The 24,908-nt window shown below is 36.8% G+C and overlaps 1 protein-coding gene across 1 annotated transcript in view; it reads left to right on the top strand.

The window, feature by feature from the left end:
* Positions 1 to 24,908, top strand: part of ASPSCR1 (ASPSCR1 tether for SLC2A4, UBX domain containing) — a 163,374-nt gene that overhangs the window by 56,000 nt on the left and 82,466 nt on the right. Inside the window, exons 6-7 of the mRNA XM_044672377.1 lie at positions 5,724 to 5,797; positions 6,920 to 7,352. Of these exons, the coding sequence (XP_044528312.1) occupies positions 5,724 to 5,797; positions 6,920 to 7,352 (507 nt within the window). The remainder of the gene's footprint in view (positions 1 to 5,723; positions 5,798 to 6,919; positions 7,353 to 24,908) is intronic.

Here is a 24,908-nt window from a genome sequence, read left to right as displayed (position 1 = left end):
TTGTATCTAGATGGCGTGAGAAAGGAGAAGCAGTCCATCCTTCTGATCTTTCTTTTGAAAGGCTTCTTGGAAGAGATGGAGTTTCATGATCCTTCTAGCCAGAAACCTTCTGTCTGGATGTTATAGCCACAGCTAGACATCCTTAAGAAGTGGAATGTTGACCTTTTAGTGCAGGAGAGACTTCTAGAGATAGTTTTGGGACTTTGAGGAGGAAACTGTGGGTAACTGAAATGAACTTGTTCCCCAAAGAGTCAAAAAGTATGTTGGAATCAGCCTTTGGATCTCTAGTACTGAAGCATTCAGGACTGTTCAATTTAGGTCTCTATTCCTTTTTAATATGGCTAAAGGAGTGTAGTTTTCATAGTTCACATCGTCCTTATAAACAGGATTTCCCTTGTTCCATTTCTTATTTCTGCATCCCAGGGGTTAGAGCACTTTCATGTGCTTCAAAATAGAATGCTAAAAGCAATGCCTCAAGTGAGGTTAGATGGGATGGGGTCTTGTATCCCTTTTTTTCCTCAGAAAAACTTGAAATGATCTTACTTCACTCTTCAGTGAACTTTAAAGAAATCTTTCCTTTTGGATAAACTGTTCTACTTCTTGATTAGTCTAATTGAAATGATACACAAATGATCCTATTTTTTTAAACTTATTTTGCCTAGAAAAGCTACTTTAAAAAATAATGATCTGGCTCTTACAATGTTCAGATACCTGTATTTAAGCTTCTTGAGACAGTGGTTAGAAAGAGCATCAAAAATCCTATTAGTTTTGTTGCCTAAAAAAAAGCTGAATTAAAGCAATGGGGATATACCCTTTGTCCAATGTCTTTGTTATTCATAAGCAGTTATTGTGTGCAAGGCACTATATTAAGGGTAAACACTACTCTAAAACAAAATTTAGGTTCTTTCACTTCATGAAGGAAAGGTAAAGTAAGTGAATGAGCAAATATTGAAAATTTGTTATGACAGAGGATAAGACTAGGATAAAAAATGAAGCAATAGGGGAAAGGCAGAACTGAAGGGAAACCAGATTTAAATTTCTTAAGGTGCCAGGAAGAAGGGAAAGGGTTGAGGTCTCATTTTCAGAAACATTACCTAAGGAACAGGTAGGTGGCTCAGTGGATAGAGAGCCAGACCTGGAGTTCTGGGGAGTACTGGGTTCAAATCTGGTCTCAGACACTTCCTAGCTACATGATCCTGGGCAAATAAGTCACTTAACCCTAGTTGCCTAGTCCTTACCACTCTTCTGCCTTGGAATTGATACTTAATATTGATCTAAGGCAGAAGATAAGGATATTTATCTAAAAAAAAGGAAAAGAAAAAAAAGGAACACTTTGGGAGAGCTTGTTGACCCCTTCCTTTTTTTTTTTTTTTCCAACTTCCAGCTATCTCCTAGGGATCCAGAACCCATTCTCATGATATTTTCTTTTTCATAAGCCCTATAACACAAAACACCAGCCCTATAACAACAACAGTAATAATAATAGCTAGCAATTATATAGTGCTATAAGCTTTGTAAGACATTTCACGTGTATTTTATTCTCATAACAACCCTGGGAGGTAAGTGCTATTATTCCCCCCATTTTATGGATTAGAGAACTGAGGCAGAAAGAAGTGGAGTGACTTGCTTTTGATTATGTAATAAGTTAGGCTGGATTTTAATTTAAGGCTTCCCCACTCTAGGCCCAACACATTATTCATTGTGCTACTTAGCTATCTGTAAAGCTTAGTTCTCCTTATCCTCTCTAGCAATGGTGATTATACATTATAACACATTTATATCATTCCCACTTCATCTTCATCTGAGGGAAGACGGGACTGAGACTTGTAGGCAAATCAAATTGTTGTGAGTAATTCCTGCCACCACCCCCAATTTTTGAATAGTTGAAACGAACATAAAAGACAACTTGTACCCTGAGAAGAAAGCCTTGATCAGGATGAGGCTCAAGAACCATTTTGCCTTGAGGTAGAGGATTGAGTATAATGGGAGTTTTTAGATGTATACGAGTGGCAGGTTTCCTCTTAGTTCTTACTGAGGGAACCATTTTCTCTTCCCCTAGGCTGCCCACCCAAATCCTTTTCCTAAGAAATGGGATAACTTTTGGGTGGCTCAGAGAGAACTGAAATTATAGGAAAGAATACTAAGGAACCTCAGCTCTGGGCCTTGGCCTTGGTGGGAAGGGAGAGGATCAGGATCTTTGTGCATGTAGGACCAAGATTAAATCCTATGTTGTATTGAGACAAACTGTAGACATTAATGCTGATTAGATTATGGAAAACTAACAAAGAAAAGAGAATGACTAAAAATTGGGGTTGGCTGTGTAAAAGAAATACTGATTACAGTCATTTATGGAAACTGCTTGCCATTTATGCCTAATTACCATGTAGCATAGTAACAATTATGATGCATATCCTTAAATGAGTCAGTTTAACTTGCGTAAATTCTACTTGATGAAAATCTGTTCATATATGCTCAGCATTTGTGGATTTTTTTTTTTTTTTTTGCTCTGGTAACATGGTTATGTATTTTTTAACTTGGTTTTTAAAATCTTAATTGTTAATTGTTACATTAAAGTTCCCAGGCATCTTTTTGAAATTTTTCTTTTTTCTTATTCTGAAGTTGACAAATATCAACTGACATTGTTATATCAGTCAATGATCATTATTTCTATATACATAGACGAGCAGGAAAAGAATTATACGTGACATTATGACTATATTACATACAGATTTCATTTTTAAAAAGCTATACCAGTTTCAAAGCTGTCCTACTTACCCGTGACTCCTGAGCTCCATTATTTTCTTTGCCTTTTAAAAAAATCCTTTCCTTTTTGGAATTTATATTAAGTATCAATTCCAAGACAAAAGAACAGTAGGGCTAGGAAATTGGGGTTAAGTGACTTGCAGAGGTTCACATAGCTAAGAAGAGGCTGAGGCCAGATTTTAACCCAAGACTTCCTATCTGCAGACCTGGCTCTCTATCCACCCAGCCATGTAGCTACCCCATTTTCTATGCCTATTAAAAAAATGCTAGTTACTCTCTTCTTTTTTGATATCATTATTGCATTGATTCATTTGCCATAATATGCTTAGCCATTCCACAGTTGATGAACAGATGCCTTCCTAATTTCTGACTCTTTGTACAACAAAAAGTCTTGCTATTTTGGGGTGACTTCCCTCTTTCTTTGATCTTTGGGGTATATATCTAGTAGTGGTATGGAAGGATGAAAGAGTATGGATAATTTAGTCACTGTTTTGGCATAGCTCCAGATTGCTTCCCAGAAAGATTAGACCACTTCAAATTCACCAACAGTACATTAGTGTGCCTGTCATCTTGTAACCTCTCTAACAATTGTCACTTTACATTTTAGTTACCTTTGCCAATCTGATGGTTTAAGGTAGAATCCCAGAGTTGGTCTTTTTAGTGATTTGTATGTTTTGCTTAGTCATGTTTCTTTTTTTTTGATAGCTGCCTGTTCATATATATTTACTGGAGGATGGCTTTTATTCTTATATATTGGAATCAATTCTTTGTATATATTGGATACTAGACCTTTATCAGAGAAATTTGCTATAATATTTATTCCCAGCTCCCAATTTCCTTTCTAATTTTAATGACTTTGGCTTTATTTGTATAAAAACTATTTAATTTTATATGTTCAAAATTGTCCCATTTTATTTTCTGTGATCCTCTTTATCCCTTGTTTGGTCATTTTATATGCATAGTTTCAGAAATTCCCAAGTATTTATATTTATATTTCCCATTCTTTAATTTGTTTTATACCTAGGTCACATAATCTATTTGGAGCTCATGATTTTTGGTCTGAAGAGTTGGTACAAACCTAATTTCTGCCAGACTGCTTTATAGTTTTCATAGCATTTTTGGTCAGATCATGAGTCCTTAACACAGTGACTGGGGTCTTTGGATTTTTCAAACACTAGGCTACTCTATCCATTTTATCTTTGTGTTGTATTCCTACTCTTTTCCACTGATCTATTCTGAGTTTTTAAAAACTAGTTCCAAATAATTTTTATGAGGATTTTTTTATAGGATGGTTTACAATATGTTAGATTCCATTTCCCCTTCCTCCCCCCTTTTTCTATTATTTCTCTTAAGATTTTTGATCTTTTGTTTTTCAGATATATTATTATTTTTCTAGGTTTGTAAAGTAACCGTATGGTAATATGATTAGTATGGCATAAGTAAATTAATTTAGCTGGCATCGTTCATTTTTATTCTATTAGTGGAAATTAACCATGAGCAATTAGTATCTTGGTTACTTGATCTGTATTTCTATAAAGCGTTTTATTGTTGTAATCATATAATCTCTGTGTATATTGATTAGTCCTTGGACTCCCAAACATTTTATGCATTCTGTGGTTATTTTGAATGTAATTTTCCTTTTTTCTTCCTCCTCAGTCTTGTTTGATAATATATAAGGGCTGATGATTTTTGCCTATTTTATATTCTGCTACTTTGCTGAATTTATTTCCATTAATTTTTTTCTTGTCTCTCTAGAATTCTGCAAAAAAGCTATAATTTTTGTGGCCATATACATATAATTTTTTAATATTAGAAGGAACATTAATCATTAAAATTATTTTCAGGTTTGATTTCTGACTCCTGATTGAACTCCGCAGAGTCTTTTGGGGCATGTGTCTCTCTCATAGTGTAGAGAAAGACATTAAGGGCTGAGAACCAGTAGTTCATCTTGACGTCTTTCTTTATTCTTCCCTAAAACATTTTGATAGAGCCCTATTGTTCTCAATGTATCATCATCAGCTTTCGGGCCCCTATTATACTAAGGGATTTTTCTGGAGGCTTTCTTCAAATCTCTTGGCATATTGTTTGTTCTATGTTATTCCCTTCTTTATCTCCTTCCAGGTTGACCTCCTTGTTTTATAGATTATCCAGCCATAAAATGGAAGGGTCTTTGCAAGATCATCAAATCAAAATCTGTCATTTAATTTAATTAGTTAATTTATTTTTAAGCCTTTACCTTCTATCTTAGAATCCATACTATATATTAGTTCCAAGACAGAAGAAAAATAAGGACTAGGTAGTGGGGATTAATTGACTTGATCAGATCACAGAGCTAGGAAATATGAAGCCATATTTTGAATCCAGGACCTCTAGGATCTAGGATCTCTAGGCCTGACAGTCATCCATTCTGCTACCTAACATCTGTCCTAATACAGTTATTTTATGAATCTGGAAATGTGGTACAGAGAAGTTAAATGACATGTTAATGACATGTCCTAGGTTAGAATATACAAGTCTTGACTCCTATTACTCAATCATAAATATACTTTTCTGCCATTTCATTTATGAGAAAGTCAAAAGATTGTAAGGAAAAGCATTACATGATACAGGGTGTTGGAGAAAGGTAAGGAAGTAAGGAAGGTGGGAACTTTATTTTAGAAAAGACTAAAAAATTTACACAGAGTTAAAAGGGAGCTAGAAGAGAGGTAGTGTAGTTTAGTGGAGAGGACACTGTACTTGGAATCATCAAAATCTGGGTTCAAATGTTACCTTGGTTATTTATTAACTATGTGGCTCAGATTGAGGGGTTGGACTAAGTGGCTTCTCATCCCTTTTAACTCTAAATCTATGATCCTTTGAGAATTCTCTTAGGAAATGCCTGTTGTATGTCTTCTAGTCAACCATCTTCTGGATATCTTGGACAAAGTTATATTCTGTCTCCCATTTTTGTCTCCTTCCAGATAACTGGGAGAGCTGCCTTACAGAAGACCACACTGAAGTCACTGGGCTTAACTGGAGGCAATGCTATCATCAGGTCAGGTGGAGGAAGTTAGTCTTCCTGTCAGAGACTCTTATTTTGTGTCTCTTTTTACTTTGTAAACTTACAGTGGTAAATTTGTTTGTTTCAGACTGCAGAAAAATGCATTAAAAAAAAAAAAAGAGTTCAAAGGCAAAAAAAAGCATCCTCATAGCAATTACTACATTTGCCTGTTTATCTAAAACTGTTGCCCAGATGTGTTTCCCATGGTTGCAGATGTTGGCTCAAGCTTTTTACAGTGTTGTTTGGGTACAAAATTTTTTTTAATGTATTATTATGAATTTGACAAACATCAAATAACATGAATATTTCCACCTACAAAGAAGAGCAGAATAAGAGGACTGTATATGAAAACTTGAATTACAGCTTTTTAAAAATTATATAACAAATTTAACCTTTTATTCCAAAGTTGGCCTGCTTGTTTTTTGTTTTTTTTTTTTTTGTTGTTGTTGTTGTTTCTCCTTGAAACTTGTTTTTTTTCTTTGTGGGTGCAGATTAAAAGAAGTAGGGTATGTTTATCATCTGGGATATCATTTGGATTTATCATTTGGGATATCCATTTATCACCTGGGTGGAAAACACAAATCATTTGTGTGGGATATCTCTTGAGTTTAATTTAAAAATTGTTTAAAGCCTGATTCTGACCTCTCTATGGGAAGCTGGTTCCTGTGGCTCCGCCTGCTGGTTGGGTTTGAGATCAGTTCCTCTTGACTAGCTTGGGTTTAAACCCTACTCTGAATAAATAGTTTTCTAGTTCCTTAGAGGGCCATAATTTCACTTGTCTGTGATATGGATTGGTACTTGGTTTTGCTTATTATAGTGCAGAGAAGGAGAAATAGACCAAATCCTCTGTTATTCAGAGTAAGGATAATTGGATTAACTTCCTGATTCCATCAGAAATCCCCATGGCTTGTAATTTATAAAATGAATATTGGGGAGACCCATTTCAAGAGGTAGAATTGTGGAGTGCTTTGAAAGTGTAAAGCTTTGTTTGGAATTGTTTGCCCATTATGATTCTGGGCTGGAGAGTGGTACTTAGGAAATCTTAGGGGGCAATGAGGGATTTTTCCCCACACATTTCTAGCATTGCTTATTATTGCTTTGGTTTTCTCCCAAAAGGTTTTCCATGAAGTGTGATTCACCTGGAAAGCAGGAGCCTATGGCTCCTAAGATCAAACTCTCAGGAAACCCTGTTCCATCTGTCTCTGTTGATCAGACCACCAGCAATCCTCTGCATTCTTTGGGCTCCGATGGGCTAAGCAGTGGTGATTTGAGCCGACCAGATGATGCAATTGCTTCAGGGATCAGCCAGATAGATTGTCGGGGCCTTAGGCGGTTGGATGATGAAATGAAGCTGAGTTCCAAGGAATCAGTATCTTCTCCTTTTGTTCCTTTCTCTGGGGGTGGGCAGCGTCTTGGAGGTTCCTCTATGCCTTCAAGATATTCAGTGCCATCATCAACCAAGGTGCCAAAATCCCTCTGTAGTCCTGGAGGCCCTTCTAAACCAAAAAAGTCTAAGCCTGGCCAGGAGCAGGAACAAGAACCAGAACAGGTAAGAGATATTTTAGAAATTTTAGTGTATGTGGGACTCAGGGTCCTTTTAAGTTTGTTCTTCCATCAGCACAGTAGACAATAACTGTGAGTTAGAGAAAGAATACTTTTCTTTGTACAGTGGTTTGAATATTGAGGAATGAATGAATGAGACATTTGTTAAATACTAAGCTATATGAAGTACTGTACTGAATGGTCGAAATAGGAGCAGTTGCTGCCTCAAAGAAACTTATATTGTAATGGGAGAGATAATATATAAAGGAGACTGGAGGTAGGGAAGAGTATTTTGATTTGGAAAGTTACCAGCATGGCGATGGGAACCAACAGTAGTAAGTTGACATATTCTTTTCAGTATTAGTAGCAGTTTTTGGTGGGTAAAGGTGGGAAGAGTAGAATTGAGAATCTAGGAGAGTAAGGATTAACATGGCTTAATATAGTGAGTCTCAGGAGCTGCTTACTAATCAGGACAGTGGCAAGGCTAGAGATTTGGAATACTTGGTTTTTAGAATCAGATCTTTCATGAGGTGAATTTGAATTAACAGCTTCACTCTTGCTTACTTTGATTTCTGACAGTGAAAGGAGAAGTATAACTTGCTTTTATTTTTCTAGTTTATGAACTAATTCAGTTTTTAATCCTGAACCCATTTCCATCACCATCACCTAAATATATACTTCCTTGTGCTTTCAGTTGATTCATGTTCAGGGAATGTAAATTAATTTGAATAATTTGCTTAAACAGAGCAGAATGTAGATGTACAATTTACTGTTAGAAATCATAGTATTCTGAAATTCTCTCTTGGGCACTGAGAATTCAAAGACACAAATGAAACAAGTTCTGCCCTTTAGCAACTTAGGTTTATAGGGAAATGCAACACGAACATAAATAAATACAAAGTAATTTTAGGAGAGAGGGGGGGATAATAATCAGGGGGTTCAGGAAAGACTAACTTGGAGGATATAGTAAGAACCTAAAGCAAGTCTTGAAGGAAGTTCAGGATGAATGAATATTTTTCTGGTGTAGGGCCTGTATGAAGGCAGAGAGACTAGAGATAGATTTTCAGTTTTGGGGAACAATTTAAGTAGTTCACATTCTCTGGAATGTAGACTTTGTGAATGAATGAGTAAAGGAAAAAACATTCATTAAGAGCTCAAATACAAGCAGGCAGTAAGTAGTCCTTTCCTTTAAGGAGCTGATGTTCTATGAAGGAATCTTAACTCATGCAAGCTGTTGAAGTAAGACTTTTGGGACTTAGTGAATATGGAGGCTAAAGTTAGAAGTGGGAGAATAGAACAAGGAGACCAAGGGTTTGGGGGGGTGACCAGAAGTGTTGTGGTAGCTTGGCTTGGGACAGAATAGAGTAAGAGGTTCTTCTATTAGACCTTTGGTCCTAGAGTTCCAGTAGGTTGAGGATGTAAAAGAGGTAGACTCATGATTTGGTACTACCAGGGAAGTGACCTGGCCACCTGACTTCTTAGCAAAATAAGGTGAAAGCTCACCTGTCGAGCATCAGATTCTAGGGCTGGGAAGCAAAGTTATATGAAATAAGCATGTAAAAGGCAGGTGTGAGCCTTCACACTGTAGAGGAAGCCAGACTCAGTAATTTGTCTTTTACCTCAAAGGCACTAGAGAGCCACTGATGATTTTTAAAAAGTGATCGTGACATGGTCAGGCATATGTTTTAAGAATATTAACTTGTCAGTCTTTGGAGATTCTAAGTAGTATAGACATATTAGGAGACTATAGCAATAGTGTGAAGGTGAGAAGTATTAAGGGGATAAATTAAGGTAGGCACTGTGTGAGTGGAAGTCCCAAGTGCTGTGCTGAATGCTCTACAAATATCTCATTTGATCCTCACAACAGCCCCAGGAGGTAGGTGCTATTATTGCCTCATTCTACAGGTGAAGAAACAGGCAAATAGAGGTAAAATTACTTCCCCAAGGATGCATAACTAGTAAGAGTCTGAGACCAGATTTGAACTCATGATTCTTTGACCTTATATTCAGTGTGCTATTTATTCCCTGTACCACCTAGCCCCGTGTTGGTGAAGCCATGGCAGTACGGAGAGGGCTTTTCTCTTCCTCCTTTCCACAGAGGCTGAGGACATTTTTTGCATGCCTAGCTCTTCTGCCCAGCCGCCCAATGTGAGCACTTCCTCCCTTCTTTGTCTGGGAGCTTTCTGTATTGTGGGGAGCTCACAGGCAGCTTGAAGTTGTGCTTTGGGCACACAATCTTGAAAACATTTGCCAGTGCTGACCTAGCCCTTTGTGATGGGTCTTGGCAGCTACTTGGATATGGAGAGTGAGGGAGAGAGAAAAAGCAAGGATAACTTTGAGGTTGTAAGCTAGGTGACTTAAAAGAATGGTGGTATCCTCAGCAGAAATTGGAGAGTTTGGAACAAGGAATTTTTTTTTTAGCTAAAAATTAAAACCAAACAAACAAACAAAAAACAAGAAGTAGCAGCATTTATTTTGTCTTCTTCATACCTAATTTTCCCCATCAGAAAGAAAATAAATAAATCAAAACTCTTTTTGCCAAATATGCCTTGTCAGGAAAAACAAATTCTCACATTGGCCATGTTTAAAACATGTCTCATTTTGTATATTGAGTTCTTTGCCTCTCTGTTGAGGTTGGTAACATGCTTCATCATGAGTCCTCTGCAATTGTGGTTGATAATTATGTTGAAAAGAGTTTTTAAGTCTTTCAGAATTGTTTGTTTTTACAGTGTTGTCATTATACAAATTGTTCTTCTGGTTCTGCTTACTTCACTCATCATTTTATACAAATCTTCCCAAGTTTCTGTGAAACTGTTGCTTTTATCGTTTTTTACACCATAATGGCATTCCATTATGTGCTTATATCATAAAATGTTCAGTCATTCTTCAGTTGATAGTTACTCCTGGAATTTACAGTTCTTTGCCAGCACAAAAAATGCTACAACTATTTTTGTGTATATAATTCCTTTTCTTTTTTTCTTTGCTTTTTCTGAGGTATAGGCCTTGTAGTGGTATTGAACAGTATTCCTGTTTACTCATTTGTAAAATGGGAATAATGATAGCACCTATTTTCAGATGAGATAATATTTAGTCACTTTGGGAATAAGGGTTTCAAATTGCTTTATGGGAGTGACTGAACCAATTCGTAGCACATGTACTTGTTTCCCTCAGGCCCTCCAATACCTTATCATTTTTCCTTTTTGTCAACTTTGCCAATATGTTGGGTTTGATATAGAATTTCAAAGTTGTTTTATTATGTACTTTTCTTTCTTTTTTTAATGTTACACATTTTTCTAATTATTAGTGATTTGGAGCATTTTTTTCCCATGGCTATTGATAGCATGCTTTCTTCTCTTGTTATTTGATTATCTTAACAATTATCTTAACAATTGGAAAAAGGAAAAAGAATAAGAAATTCTTTTTTTTTCCCCTTTAGAATATTTTTCCATGGTTACATGATTCATGTTATCCTCTCCCTTCCCCCTTTCCTTCCTACTCCTGGAGCTGACAAGCAGTTCCACTGGGTTATCATGTATCATTGTTCAAAACCTAGTTCCATGTTATTCATATTTGCAGTAGAGTGATCCTTTAACATCAAATCCCTAATCATATCCATATTGAACTACATGATCGAGCATGTTTTTCTTATGCATTTCTATTCCCACAGTTCTTTCTCTTGTGAGGTTAAGAATTGGAGGAAGGTAGGTAGGAGAAGGAAGGAAGGGAAGGAAGGTAGCCCAGCCTGTAGCCCCCCCAGCCCTGGTAGGGGAAATTGACCCGAGCTTTTTGGAGCTCAATAAAGATCAGGTAGCACTTATTGTAGAATAGCTAGGTTTTTATTTAGTTGGGAAAGGGAAAATCTAGGTAGGGGGAAAGGGTCTTCTCTGGTAGGCACTTCTCTAGGGTCTAGAGCCTGGAGTTGAGAGTCTCCAGGGTAGAGAGCTGAGAGAGAGAGAGAGAGACCAAAGGTGTCAAAACTCTCTCTTTTATACTTTCTCCGACACCTCCCACAAAGGAAGTAGGAGATGTCAGGGGAAGTTGTAGCAGGGAGTCCTGGGAGATGTAGTTTCCCAAGTCTTAGAATAATTTTAAACAACACACTCTGGATGTGGATAGTGTTCTTTCTTATAAGTTCCTCTGAATTGGCCTGGGTCATTGCATTGCCGCTAGTAGAAAAGTCTATTACATTCAATTGTGCCATTATGTATCAGTCTCTGTGTACAATGTTCTCCTGGTTCTATTCCTTTCACTCTGCATCAATTCCTGGAGGTCTTTCCAGTTCACATGGAATTCCTCCAGTTCATTATTCCTTTCACCACAATAATATTCCATTACCATCAGATATCACAATTTATTCAGCATTCCCCAATCAATGGGCACTCCCTCATTTTCCAATTTTTTTGCCACCACAAAGAGTGTGGCTATGAATATTTTTGTACAAGTCTTTTTCCTTATTATCTTTTTGGGGCACAAACCCAGCAGTGGTATGGCTGGGTCAAAGGGTAGTCATTCTCTTAAAGGCCTTTGTGCATAGTTCTAAATTGCCCTCCAGAATGGTTGGAACAATTCACAACTCCACCAGCAGTGTATTACAGTGTCCCAATTTTGCCACATCCCCTCCAACATTTATTGCTTTCCTTTGCTGCCATATTGACCAGTCTGCTAGGTATAAGGTAGTACCTCAGAATTGTTTTAATTTGCATTTCTCTAATCAGGAGGGATTTAGAACACTTTTACGTGTGCTTTTTCATGGTTTTGATTTCTTTTTTTTGTTTGCTTTTTGTTTTTTTGAAATTAATTTTTTTATTTTGAATATTTTCTCCTAGTGTAATGCAGGATTTATGCAAGATTTCTTGCACTTGCAATATTACCCTAGGCAATCCTGTCAGCAGAATGGAGCTGTCAGCTCCTGGGACTGGCACCTGCCGGGCCAGAGTTCCATTCTGCTAACTGACAGGATTGTCTAGGGTAATATTGCAAATGCAAGAAATCTTGCATAAATCCTGCATTACACTAGTTACATATTTCATGTTCTTTCCTTCTCTCCCAATCCCATCAAACCCTCCCTTAGCTGACGTACAATTCCACTGGGTTTTACACGTATCATTGATCAAGACCTAATTCCATATTATTGATAGTTGGACTAGAGTTATCATTTAGTGTCTACATCCCCCATCATATCCTCATCAGCCCATGTGTTCAAGCAGTTGTTTTTCTTCTGTGTTTCTCCTCCCACAGTTTTTCCTCTGAATGTGGCTGGTTTTCTTTCTTATAAGTCTGCAGCCTTGCTCTGGATCCTCGCATTGCTGCTAATATAAAAGTCCGTTATGTTCGATTGTACCACAGTGTATCTGTCTCCATGTACAATGTTCTCCTGGATCTGCTCCTTTCACTCTGCATCAATTCCTGGAGGTCATTCCAGTTCACATGGAATTCCTCCAGTTCTTTATTCCTTTGAACACAATAGTGTTCCATCACCAACAGATACCACAATTTATTCAGCCATCCCGCAATCGAAGGACATTCTCTTATTTTCCAATTTTTTGCCAACACAAAGAGTGCGGCTATAAATATTTTTGTACAAGTCTTTTTCCTTATTATTTCTTTGGGGTATAATCTAAGCAGTGCTATGGCTGGATCAAAAGGCAGATAGTCTTTTAAAGCCCTTTGAGCATAGTTCCAAATTGCCATCCAGAATGATTGGATCAGTTCACAACTCCACCAGCAATGCATTAATGTCCCAATTTGCCACATCCCCTCCAACATCAATTACTCTCCTTTGCTGTCATTTTAGCCAATCTGCTAGGTGTGAGGTGATACTTCAGAGTTGTTTTGATTTGCATTTCTCTAATTATTAGAGATTTAGAACACTTTCTCATGTGCTTATTGATAGTTTTGATTTCTTTATCTGAGAATTGCCTATTCATGTCCCTTGACCATTTGTCAATTGGGAAATAGCTTAATTTTTTGTAAATGTGATTTAGTTCCTTATATATATGGGTAATTAAATGTTTGTCAGAAAATTTTGTTATAAAAATGTTCTCCCAGTTTGTTGCTTTCCTTCTAATTTTGGTTGCATTGGTTTTGTTTTTACAAAAACTTAAATTTGATATAAAAATCAAAGTCATTCATTTTACATTTTGCAGTGTTCTGTTTGGTCTTAAATTCCTTTCTTTCTCACAGATCTGACAGGTATACTATTCTTTGTTCACCTAATTTATTTATGATTTCGCTCTTTGTATTTAAGTCATTTGCCCATTTTGAATTTTTCTTGGTATAGGGTATAAGATGTTGATCTAAACCTAATTTTTTCCCATTCTGTTTTCCAATTTTCCCAGCAGTTTTTGTCAAATAGTGAGTTCTTGTCTCAAAAGCTGAGGTCTTTGGGTTTATCAAACACTAGCTGACAGATAATTTACCCCTAGTCTATTCCATTGATCCACCCTTCTGTCTCTTAGCCAGTACCATATTGTTTTGATGACCACTGCTTTATAGTACAGTTTAAGATCTGGTACTGCTAGGCCCTCATCCTTCACATTTTTTCCATTATTTCCCTTGATATTCTTGATCTTTTGTTCTTTCAGATGAACTTTGTCTTAATTTTTTCTAAGTCTATAAAAAAGTTTTTGGTAGTTTCATAGGTATGGCACTGACTAAGTAGATTAATTTGGGTAGGATTGTCATTTTTATTATATTAGCTCATCCTACCCAGGAGCAGTTAATGTTTTTCCAATTATTTAGATCTAGTTTTGTAGTTGTGTTCATATAATTCCTGCGTTCGTCTTGGCAGATAGATTCCTAAATATTTTATATTGTCTAGAGTGATTTTAAATGGGGTTTCTCTTTCTAACTCCTGCTGCTGAGTTTTGTTGGAAATATATATGATTTATGTTGTTTATCTTGTACCTTCCAACTTTGCTAGAGTCGTTAATTATTTTTAGTTGATTTTCTGGGATTATTTAAGTATACCATCATATCATCTGCAAAGAGTGATGGTTAATTTCCTCATTACCTACTTTAGTCCCTTCAATTTCTTTTTTCTTCTCTAATTGCTATTACTAGCATTTCTAGAACGATATTAAATAGTAGAGGTGATAATGGGAAAGAATAAGAAATTCTTTTGCATCAGTTCCTTATGTAGCTTGGAAATTAGATATTTGTTCGAGAAACTTGCTGCATAATTTCCCCCCCCCCCCCCAATTTCCTGCTCCTAATATTAGCCGAACTGGTTTTGCATTAATTTTATGTAATTGGACTTATCTTTAAATAAGATTTAATATTTTTATTAAATAAATTAAAAATTAAATAGACAAAATTTATCTTCAAACAATATTGTCATCTTTTCTTTGGTTATGAACTCTCTCCTTTCCATATATCTAGTAGGCATTTTGTTCCTTGCTGTAATAGTAGTTGGTCAGTCAAATTCAACTTTTTGTGACCCTGTGTAGCACACTGTCCATGGAGTTTTGTTGGCAAAGATACTGGAGAGGTTAGCCATTTCCTTCTCCAGTGGATTAAGGCAAACAGGGTAAGTGTCTTGCCCAGGGTCATACAGCTGCTAAGTGTCTGAGTATGGATTTGAATTCAGGTCTTCCCAGCTCCAAGGCCTAGTGCTCTCTACTAAGCCATGTAGGTGCCCCTTGCTCCTTGCTACTTATAATTTATTTGTGATGTTATCCTTTCTAGCTAAGTCATATACCCATTTGGAGCTAATCTAAATGGTATAATGATTGGTCCAGTCCTAATTTCTTCCACACTGCTTTATTAACAAGAATTTATTTTCCTCTACTTCACTGAAAAATAAAAAAGAAAAACAAAACCCCCTTAAGTAATATTCATCATCAGACAAAACAAATTCCCAAATTTGCCATTTGGAAAGGTATCTCTTTCTGCCTCTTGAGGCCATCATTTCCCTTTCAAGAGAGGGGTAGCACTCTTCATCATCAGTCTTACAGATTTATGGTTGGGTTTTGCTTTGATCAACATTTGCTAGTCTTTCAAAGTTGTCTTTACAATATATTATTGTGTGCATTTCTTCTGTTTCTTAGGCTACATTCATCCTATACCTTTTTTTAACCTAATTTATTTTTCAATTAATAAAAATCTGTTTTCTCTTCCTCCCATTCACTTCCCCCCATTGGAAAAAGAAATAAGTTCAAAACTTTTGTAACAAATATGCATAGTCAACAAATTTCTACATTGGCCATGTCCAAAAATAATAATTGTTCCAGTCTTGCACTCCCATTTCTATCAGGAGTTGAGCAGCACATTCTCTTGTGAATCTTCTGGAATTACGGCTGGTTGTTATATGGAGGCAGCTAGGGGGCCTAGTAGAGAGGGCACAAGACCTAGAGTTAGAAGATCCTGAGTTCAAATATGACCTCAGATACTTAATAGCTGTCTGACTAGTCAAGTCACTTAATGTCTTTTTTTTTTCAAGCTTGTCTTAGACTCATTACTAAGTATCATTTATAAGGTAGAAGGAGAGGTAAGGGCTAGGCAATTGGAGTTAAGTGACTTGCCAAAGGTCACACAATCAGGAAATATCTGAGGCTATACTTAATGGCTTTTTGCCTCAATTTCTTAAACTGTAAATTGGCAATAATAATATCATATCCTCCCACTATTGTTATGAGGATCAAATGAAATAATGATTACAAAAGACTTAGTACCGTGCCTTGCTACGATAGGTGCTTATTCCCTCCTTCCCTGAAATATTTGTCAGAAGGTGAATAGCTGGGGTCCTTGGGCTTATTACGGAACATTAATGCTATACTGTTAGTTTGCTTTTGTATGTGTATGGAAATAGATGTTGGAGAAATGTAATAAGTCCCATTTTGGATATGCTGAGCTTGATATACATATGAGATATATAGGTAGTGATGTTTAGTATTCGGTTGATGGCACAGGACTGGAGTCAGGAGGAAGTTGTGGATAAAATTTATATATCTGGGAATCATCTGAATAGCGTTGATAATTCAGTCCATGGGACTCATTTTAGATGGGATTGCCTTAGAGGATAATTCAGAAAGATCATTGTAACAGTGTTGTGTTTTACATTCTTTTACAGGATTTTTCTACCTGTAGTTTTTAACTCCTGAAAATTTAAGGTCATCAGCCCATTTGTAATTCACACCCCCAGAATCATATCTATTAACATGTACTTATTATTCAGCTTGCTTTATTTTCTCCACCATGACTTTTCCCATCTACAACCCCTTTGTCAGAAATTGTCAAAGGGAAATGAAGAAACTTAAACTGTCTAGAGAAACCAAGGAGGTTTTTGAAATTCATCAATTTGTCTAACTTGTGATGGAAATAATACCTTAGAGCAAGGCCACAGTCTTGCCCCTAGGTTGCATATCCAGGAAGACGTTTTTCTTGACTTTATAAAAGTAGACTTTCATACTCTCACTAACTTTGAAATTGCTTAGTCATTTGTTCAAAGACTTTTGGATAATTGTCAACATCATCATGCTTCTGAAGGTTGCCCTTATCCTTTATGAGTCAGACTGACCTTGTCCAAGTCATGTCCTAGCCAGTTGCAATCTGGTTAGGACACATCTGGTCACTTCCTTCCCTGAAGGTTACTATAGAGTTGTTCCCTTAGTCTTTAGGGCTTTTTCCAGTCTTGGTTTCAAAAAATGAAGTTTCCATTAGCATCCTTGGGAAATTTTTGTGTAGTCTGGGACATTTCACCAGCAGGGAATTTCTCTAGGGTTCAGCCTTAATATCCTCTTGTCTTCACTTCAGTTCAGACCTCATTAGGATTGCTCAGTGTGACACTTCAGACATTGTTGAAAACCCATGCATGTTCTGTTTATAAATAAGGACCTGATTCTTCTTTTTCCTGATATTTAGTCCTTTTAGTCCCTAGTTATAGAACTACTATTGTTGCCTTCATTGTAAATGGGAGTAAACTCAGTGAAAAATACCCCCTAGCTTTCAATCTTAGTTTCTTGAAAATCAATTTTAAATTTTATTCAAAACTTCTCAGTTGAATTTTCATGTGAAAAAAAGCAATATTCCCTTCCCTTTTCCTTTCCTCACCTGACTTAACCTCTCTTTCCTACAAAATACATAGTTTAATTACAGAATTTATGCAAGTATATGATGTTGTATGATTTGAGATAGTATAGATCTCTATAAATGACTCATGCCCACTGAAAGAAGCTAAGAATAGGGCTTTGAGAAATGTGGTTTGTCTCTTTGATATCTTTTACTTGGAATTTTCTGGGGATTTGTAATGGAAGGAAAACTCCGAATATATATATATAAAAAATATATATATATATGTATGTATATCGATATAAAGGGATGCTTATTTTTCTTAATCATTGCTATGAGCTATATATATATATATATATATATATATACCTGATAACTGGCAACTATAGGGGATGGTGGGTGGAATTAAATATGGGCAGATGAAAAATTTTTGTTTAGCTTTTTTTCTTTTCTTTCTTTAAACTAAGCTAAAATTTTGGTTACAAGTCATAGAATTATATTGTTTATTTATTGGGTTCATGCATTGCTGTTTAAAAAATGTGACTTTTTTTTACATCACAGACATCTTCAGATTGAACCCTTCCCTGTGACAAAGAAAAATAATTGTGTCCAATAATTAGGGCCACTGACTACATCAGTTTGAATGAAGGCTCTCCATGTGAGTACTAGGAGTTCTGAAATGAAAAGACTTGATCAGTTTCTCATACTCATTTCATTTGGCAAAAAAAAGCTAAAAATTTTTTTTTCATCTCCCTATATTTAGTTCCAACATTTGACAACAAAATCCTGTCCACATGAGCGATGATTTGGTAACTCAGTATCCATACTAGAGAAAGGAAATGGAGAAAATCTATGAATAAAATGTATGTGTCCAAATGAAATTTATTAAAGGATATTCTGTTCAGCCTACTGAAGTCTTTAGAATGCCAGGGAAGGGGAGTACTGTGGTTTTATAAATCTATTCCTTAATTGGAGTGATAATGCAGCTGCTCCCAAGATGGTTTCTCTGCCTCACTTTTTTATATATGAAATAGTCTCTTTGGTGGGTGTTTGGGATACTTCTTCCTCTTTAGGGAGAACATAGCATTAAGCTCTGACTTTAAAAGGAAATACTGGCTTTGTGCTATCAGTGGTTATAAAGTACTTTTTTTTTTTTTTTTTTTTTTTTTTTTTAGTCCAGCAGTAAGCTGAGGATGTGAGGGATAAGGAAAAGTTAGAAGATATCAGTCTTGTTTTCAAGGAGCTTAGGTTCTAACAAGAGAAGAGAAGACCAATACTAATAATTTGGAAGCAGTTAAATGCTAAACTGTTTTGTACTCTAAGTACAGTAGGATTTCAGAGAAAAAGGGAGAAATTTCAGAAGGGCTTTTTGGACTGGTGATGTAGAGGAAGGCTTCATGGAGTGTTTCACAGTTATATGAATGATGGGTAGGGTTTGATTAATAACTCATTAATTTAGCACTTTAAATTATGTAAAGCACTCTTCCTTAGAACAGTTGTGTGAGATCAGTTTACAGAAGAGGAAACTGAGACACATAGGTATTAGGTGATTTTTCCCTTGTGATAGCTAGTTGATACAACTGTAGAGCTGAGTTTCAAGCCCAGGCCTCCTGCTTCGTAAGTCAGCTGTTTGTTTCACTATACTATTATTGAATGGTATGGATTAATGTCTTTTGCCTACCAAACTGAAGGTCTTCAGAACCATTGTGCTGGCATCATTGTTATATGCCTGTGAAACCTGGACAATATCCAAGTACTACACTAGGAAATTGAATCACTTCCATTTAAATTGTCTTAGGAAGATTCTAAATCACCTGGCAAGATCAGATTCTAGACCAGGGGTCGGCAACCTTTTTGGCCGTGAGAGCCATAAACGTCACATTTTTTAAAATGTAATTTCGTGAGAGCCGAATAGTGCTCACAGTGCGCGCTCCTGTAACAGCGCCTGAAAAAAAATTGACTTTATGGCTCCTGCAGAAAGAGCCATATGTTGCTGACCCCTGTTCTAGACACTTCTTGGTTCCTTTCTTGAGCTGAACTGCCAAACATTCAGACTCTACTGCAAAAAGTGCAGCTCCCGTTGGCTGACCACATTGTTCAAATGTTGAATACACATTTAACTAAGATTTTTCTGAAGAACTCACATAAGGCAAGCACTCACACAGAGGTCAGAAGAAGCAATACAAAAATATTCTCAAGGTCTCTGAAGAATTTTGGTATCAGTTGTGAAACACGAGAGACACTGGCACAGGACCATGCAACATGGCATACCTATATCAGAGAAGGCACTGTGCTCTATGAATAAAGCAGAACTTCAGTAGCTCAAAAGAAATGTAAGATGAACAAATTTAGAGACATCTGTGGTAGAGCCTTCCAAACTATTACTGATCTGATCAGCCATAGTTGGATATGCTGTACATTGACCTCCACTTAGTGATGTCATTTTAGTCCTCTGAGTACAAAGGACAACAACCAACCAGTCAGTCAACCATATTGGATACATAGAGAGGATAAATGAATTCTAGTAGGCAGGGGAAGCATTGTGGACAAAGGCTCACAAATGGAAATTAGCATACTACATACAGTGTACAATTGTATGTCTGAAGCCCTTTTTTTGGTTTGTGATTAGTGAGAAATAAGGTTGGATAGGCATGATGAAATCAGATTATGGAGGAGTTTGATCATGATATAGTAGACAATAGGAACTGTTACAGGTTTTTAACTAGGGAGGTAAAATAATGAAAACCATATTGGATAATCTGGAACCAAGGTACACGAGAATGGGAACAGTTAGAGGGTATAGTGGATAGAATGCCAGGCCTGGAGTCAGGAAGAATCTGGTTTCAAATTTAGCCTCAGACACATCCTAGCTGTGTGACCCTGGGCAAGTCACTTAACCTTGATTGCCTAGGCCTTGCTCTTCTGTCTTAGAGTTGTTACTTAGATAAAAAGTAAGGGTATGAAAAAGATACATGAGACTGTGAGGATGCTATAGGCAAACATTGTTGCTATAATCTAGATTTGAAGTTATGCAGAGTTAACAAAGGGAATGGCAGCAGGAATAAAGGGATGAATCCTAGTGGATTTAGAGCTTTAAATGTCTTTGGAGCTCAAATCTAGTATACCTGTTTCATTTTACATATAAGGAAACTGAGGCCAAGAAGGTTGAAGTCTTTGCCCTAGTCATACAAAAAATAGTAAGGAGCAAATCTAGGTTTTGAACACAGGGCCTCTTCCTCCCACTTTCACTCTATCATATTCCAGTGCAACTTCTTTAGGCTTAAAAGTGTGACCTTAAATTCAAGGCCACAAGGCTAATTTCTTCTAATATATTTTTTAATGGTAATTTTCAAAAATGAGAAGCAAGAGTCCAAAATGTGAGAAATTGAGGATGGAGAATTACATATGAAATTCAGGTTGATGCTTTTCACCATCTACATGTAGCAACCATACTACAGTTATATGTGAATTACTGATGACAGTAACTTTACATCTTTAAATTTTTTTAATCTGCAGAATAATATTTTGCTGTATTAATTTGTTTTATATGATTTGGCATTGCTTTCACAAGATTTTGCCACATCTTTAATTTTTTTTTCACGAAACCATTATTTTATCACAGTACAAATGTGATCATTATAAACGTGCCTTAGGCTAACAGCTCGTTTTTTCCCCATAGATTTTCCTTGGGATTTAAGTTAAGCAAGTTTCCCACATCATGGAAGGATGCTTATCTCCATCTCTCGGATAAATTTCTTCATATTTGGTGCCATATGGCATGGTGCAAAGCCTTATATGTAGTATGCCATCTCCCTTTAGGAATTTTTATAAGTTCAGAACAATTCTTCTTGCTCTATCAATATGTTTACCAGAGTTCATCAATGGGGATTAGATTTTCAGACCCAGTGGAAGTAAAAATATCCTTGAAACATTTTTTGAGTAAGTAATATATGTACCTGTGTGTTTTAAAGGGAAAAAATGATGAGATTTGATGAAAAATTGAAGGTAACTATTAAAATAGAGAGTGTCAAAGTCAACCCCAGAGTTCTTAGCCTGGAAGAATTGAGAGAATGGCGATACCACCAAGAGTAACATTAGGAAGAGGAACTTGTTTAGTGGGGGAATATATGCTGTTTTAGACATGTTGAGTGTGGAATGAAGACATCTGAAATGGCTCCCCACTTGTGACTGCTTTGAGAAGTCAGAGCTGTGATGTAAACATAGAAGTCATCAGTGTAGAAGTGGTATTTGAAGTTACATCAGTGAACCCTGAGAGAACAAGACCTGGGGAGAAAAAGGAGCCCACAGGTAGGAAAACTGGAATCAAGTGAAGGAAGGATAGAATTTCAGAAAAGTTGTCAGTAATGTCAATGATGTAGAGAAGAGGACAACTAAGAAAATGCCATTGATTCATTACCTTTTGTAACAAAAATGGAATATTAGTATGGCCAGGAGCCATGTTAGAGAGGTGAAGAAAATGGGTGGATAGGCATAGGTGTGACATTTGAGGATTTTGGCAGGGAAAAGAAGGATTGGATTGTAGCCTGAAAAGATAACAAAGTTAAGCAAAGCAAAGACAATTGACTTTGTATATTAAATTTATGAGTGCTATTGCAAGATTATTTTGTTCTGTTTATATTTGGGTCAGGATTTTTATCACTTGCACCAGTTACTAGCTAAGTGATGTATAACTTCCTCTTCTTCAAATACCTAGTTTTTATGCCCTTTGCCTGATTTCTATGCAGTTGCAGCACAGTTGATGTATTCTTTTAGGATTGTAGTGAAAAGAACTAACCCTTCCTTGTTCCAGGAATGGATGTCCTACATTATTTAATCCTCACAACAGACTTGATTTGTCTCTGTTTATAGCCTAGTGCTTAGCACAATGCCAGGTACATAGTAGTGCTTAATAAATGCTTGTTGATTGTCTGATTTCATACTTTTATCTCAGGGAGGTCTCTGCTAGGTATTGGCCTTTGTTGTTTTACTCCCAAACAGTTTTTGTGTTATCTGCATATTTGTGAAGTTGATTTTTAATACCTAAGTATAAGACTTTACAGTTTTCAGTTGAGTTTCATCTTATTAGGTTTGCCTGAATGCTCCAGCCTGTCAAGAGTCTTTGGGATCATGATTTTATAATCTACTGTGTTAGTTATCCCTCCCAACTTTGTTTCACCTATAAACTTAGTGTAATAGGGAAAAAATTGATATTATATAAATATATATTTTAAGGTATGGTCGCCAGGAATCAATAATTCAGATTGATTCCATAATTAAAATAGACCCAAGTCAGAATGGGTTTTATGGTAGTTTACTTACAATTAGGAAGGTAGAAGGTAGGAAATTAGAGAGAGGGAAAGCCTGGCCTGGGCCGGCAGAGGCCTGGATGGGAGAGAGGGTTAAAAGGCTAATTAAACTAGGCTACAAGCCACAAGGCCTTAGCAATCAGAGAGGCAAGAAACCTACTTGAGGTAGAAAGTCTGGAAATGCCAATGTAGGCCCAAGGAAGTCAGCCTAACTTACCCACGTGACAATTCAGAGGGGAAGCTGCCTGTGGTCTCAGCTGAGATCCTTCAGCACCAAGTTCAAAGTACAAACTGCCCCAACAGGAAGTTGCCATCATACTTGAAGAGATAGCATCTTTCACCACTTCCTGGGGGTCCACCTCTAATTCAAGTGGACAAATGGCAGCCTCTACACTGTTTTGGACTGCCCAAAGGGCAGTCCCTTGTTTTTGATTTGTTACTTATTGTCACGTGTGGGTAACTCATGTCCCCTCCCCACTAAGGGAGGTGGGGATGACATTATCTCTGGTGGCTAGAGTTTTAACTATGAATGGGCTTGAGCTAATTCCATTTACACATTAGTAAGCATGAATGTCTTTATCCAATGTGATTATTGGAGTAAAATCTTTCTCCTCTTTCTCTCCCCTCCTTCCTACCTTCCTTCCTTCCTTCCCCTCCCTCTCTCTCTCTCTCTCTCTCTCTCTCTCTCTCTCTCTCTCTCTCTCTCTCTCTCTCTCTCTCTCCCTTCTCTCCTTTCCCTCCTTCTCCATTTTTCTGCCCTTAAAATTAGGACATTTAGTTTTATGCTCTCCTTTTGTTTTCCCATCATCTTTCAACTATCACTAGCATTGGCTCAGTAATCACAAATGCCAGTTCTTTAAGACCCAAGGGTTTAAACCATACTATATATCAGCCTAGCTAGCATTCCCTTTTTTTGTTATCCTCCCCTCAAACTGCTCCCTTCCCCCATACACACAGAGTTTGGGTTAGACTTTGAGGGGGGTTATTGTTATATTTATTGTTTTTTTAAATCATTTTTACAGAATAAGTTCCTAATAAAAATTCTAAATTTTTCTCCATGCTTAGTGCAGAGCCCTATGTATGACAACACTTCATATTTTAATTGTTTATGACCCAATTTCTTTCTTCTAAACCCCAGGTCAGTTGGCCAGGGGTGATTTTCAGGTATGGAATAGGATGGATTGATTTTCATATTGTGGTTTCTTTCATGGGATTCTTCTAGTCCCTTTGAGTGATTCTTCAGTTCTTATTGATATTTTCAACACCTCTCTTCTCCTATAGTCTGGGAATCTCATTGATGCACTGCTTGTTCACCCTTCCCCTCCCCCATTCTGATCATTAGTGCAGATGTGAAAGCTGCTGGGCCCGTGTTGAACACTCTTGCTTTTTTAGAAGCCAGCCCTTTCCTGACCCCATCTGTCACCCATGTAATTGTTTCTTCCCTAAGCCATTTGGAATTAATATTGAGAGGAATACTTTATATAACTGTGAAAAAGTTGCATTCTAATATAGATATCCCATTCATGGCCAGCTTTTGATCTCTCAGATCAAAAAAAAAAATCTGTCTTCCCTAATATGTCTTATTCTTTCAATTCTCTTGGAATAATATGAAAATAGGTTTTGAACAATGATACATGTAAAACCCATTAGAATTGCTTGTAGGCTCCAGGAGGGAGGAGGGAGGAGGGAAGGAATAGGGGAGGAAAAGTACATGAATCATGTAACCGGGGGAAAAAATACCCTTAATTAATTAATTAAACAAACTTTTTAGATAAAGTCTCTTGGGCCTTTTAGCAATATATGATTTTGCTTACATTTTCATCTTTCTCTCTTCTTGGTTTTTCCATGGTTAGACTGGTTGAAAAGGGCTGTGGATTTGGTAAGATTAATTTTTTAGACTGAACAGTCTGAAAGGTGCCTGTCTGTTGTGGGATTGGCTTTTCTGATCCCAGATGGAGACTGAAACTTTAGCGAAAGGAGCTCTTATCCAGTTATATGGTAATTGAGGTTGTGAGTTAGTCACTTTAAGTGTGTTTTAAAAAATGATAATAAAGGGCAGCTGGGTAGCTCAGTGGAGTGAGAGCCAGGCCTAGAGACAGGAGGTCCTAGGTTCAAACCCGGCCTCAGCCACTTCCCAGCTGTGTGACCCTGGGCAAGCCCCATTGCCCACCCTTACCAATCTTCCACCTATGAGACGATACACCAAAGTACAAGGGTTTAAAAAACAAAAACAAAAAAAAATGATAATA

The sequence above is a fragment of the Gracilinanus agilis genome, chromosome 4 (assembly GCF_016433145.1).
Source record: "Gracilinanus agilis isolate LMUSP501 chromosome 4, AgileGrace, whole genome shotgun sequence".
Classification (NCBI taxonomy): domain Eukaryota; kingdom Metazoa; phylum Chordata; class Mammalia; order Didelphimorphia; family Didelphidae; genus Gracilinanus; species Gracilinanus agilis.
Note: the sequence above shows the minus strand (reverse complement) of the source record. Positions and strands in the feature narration are given on the sequence as shown.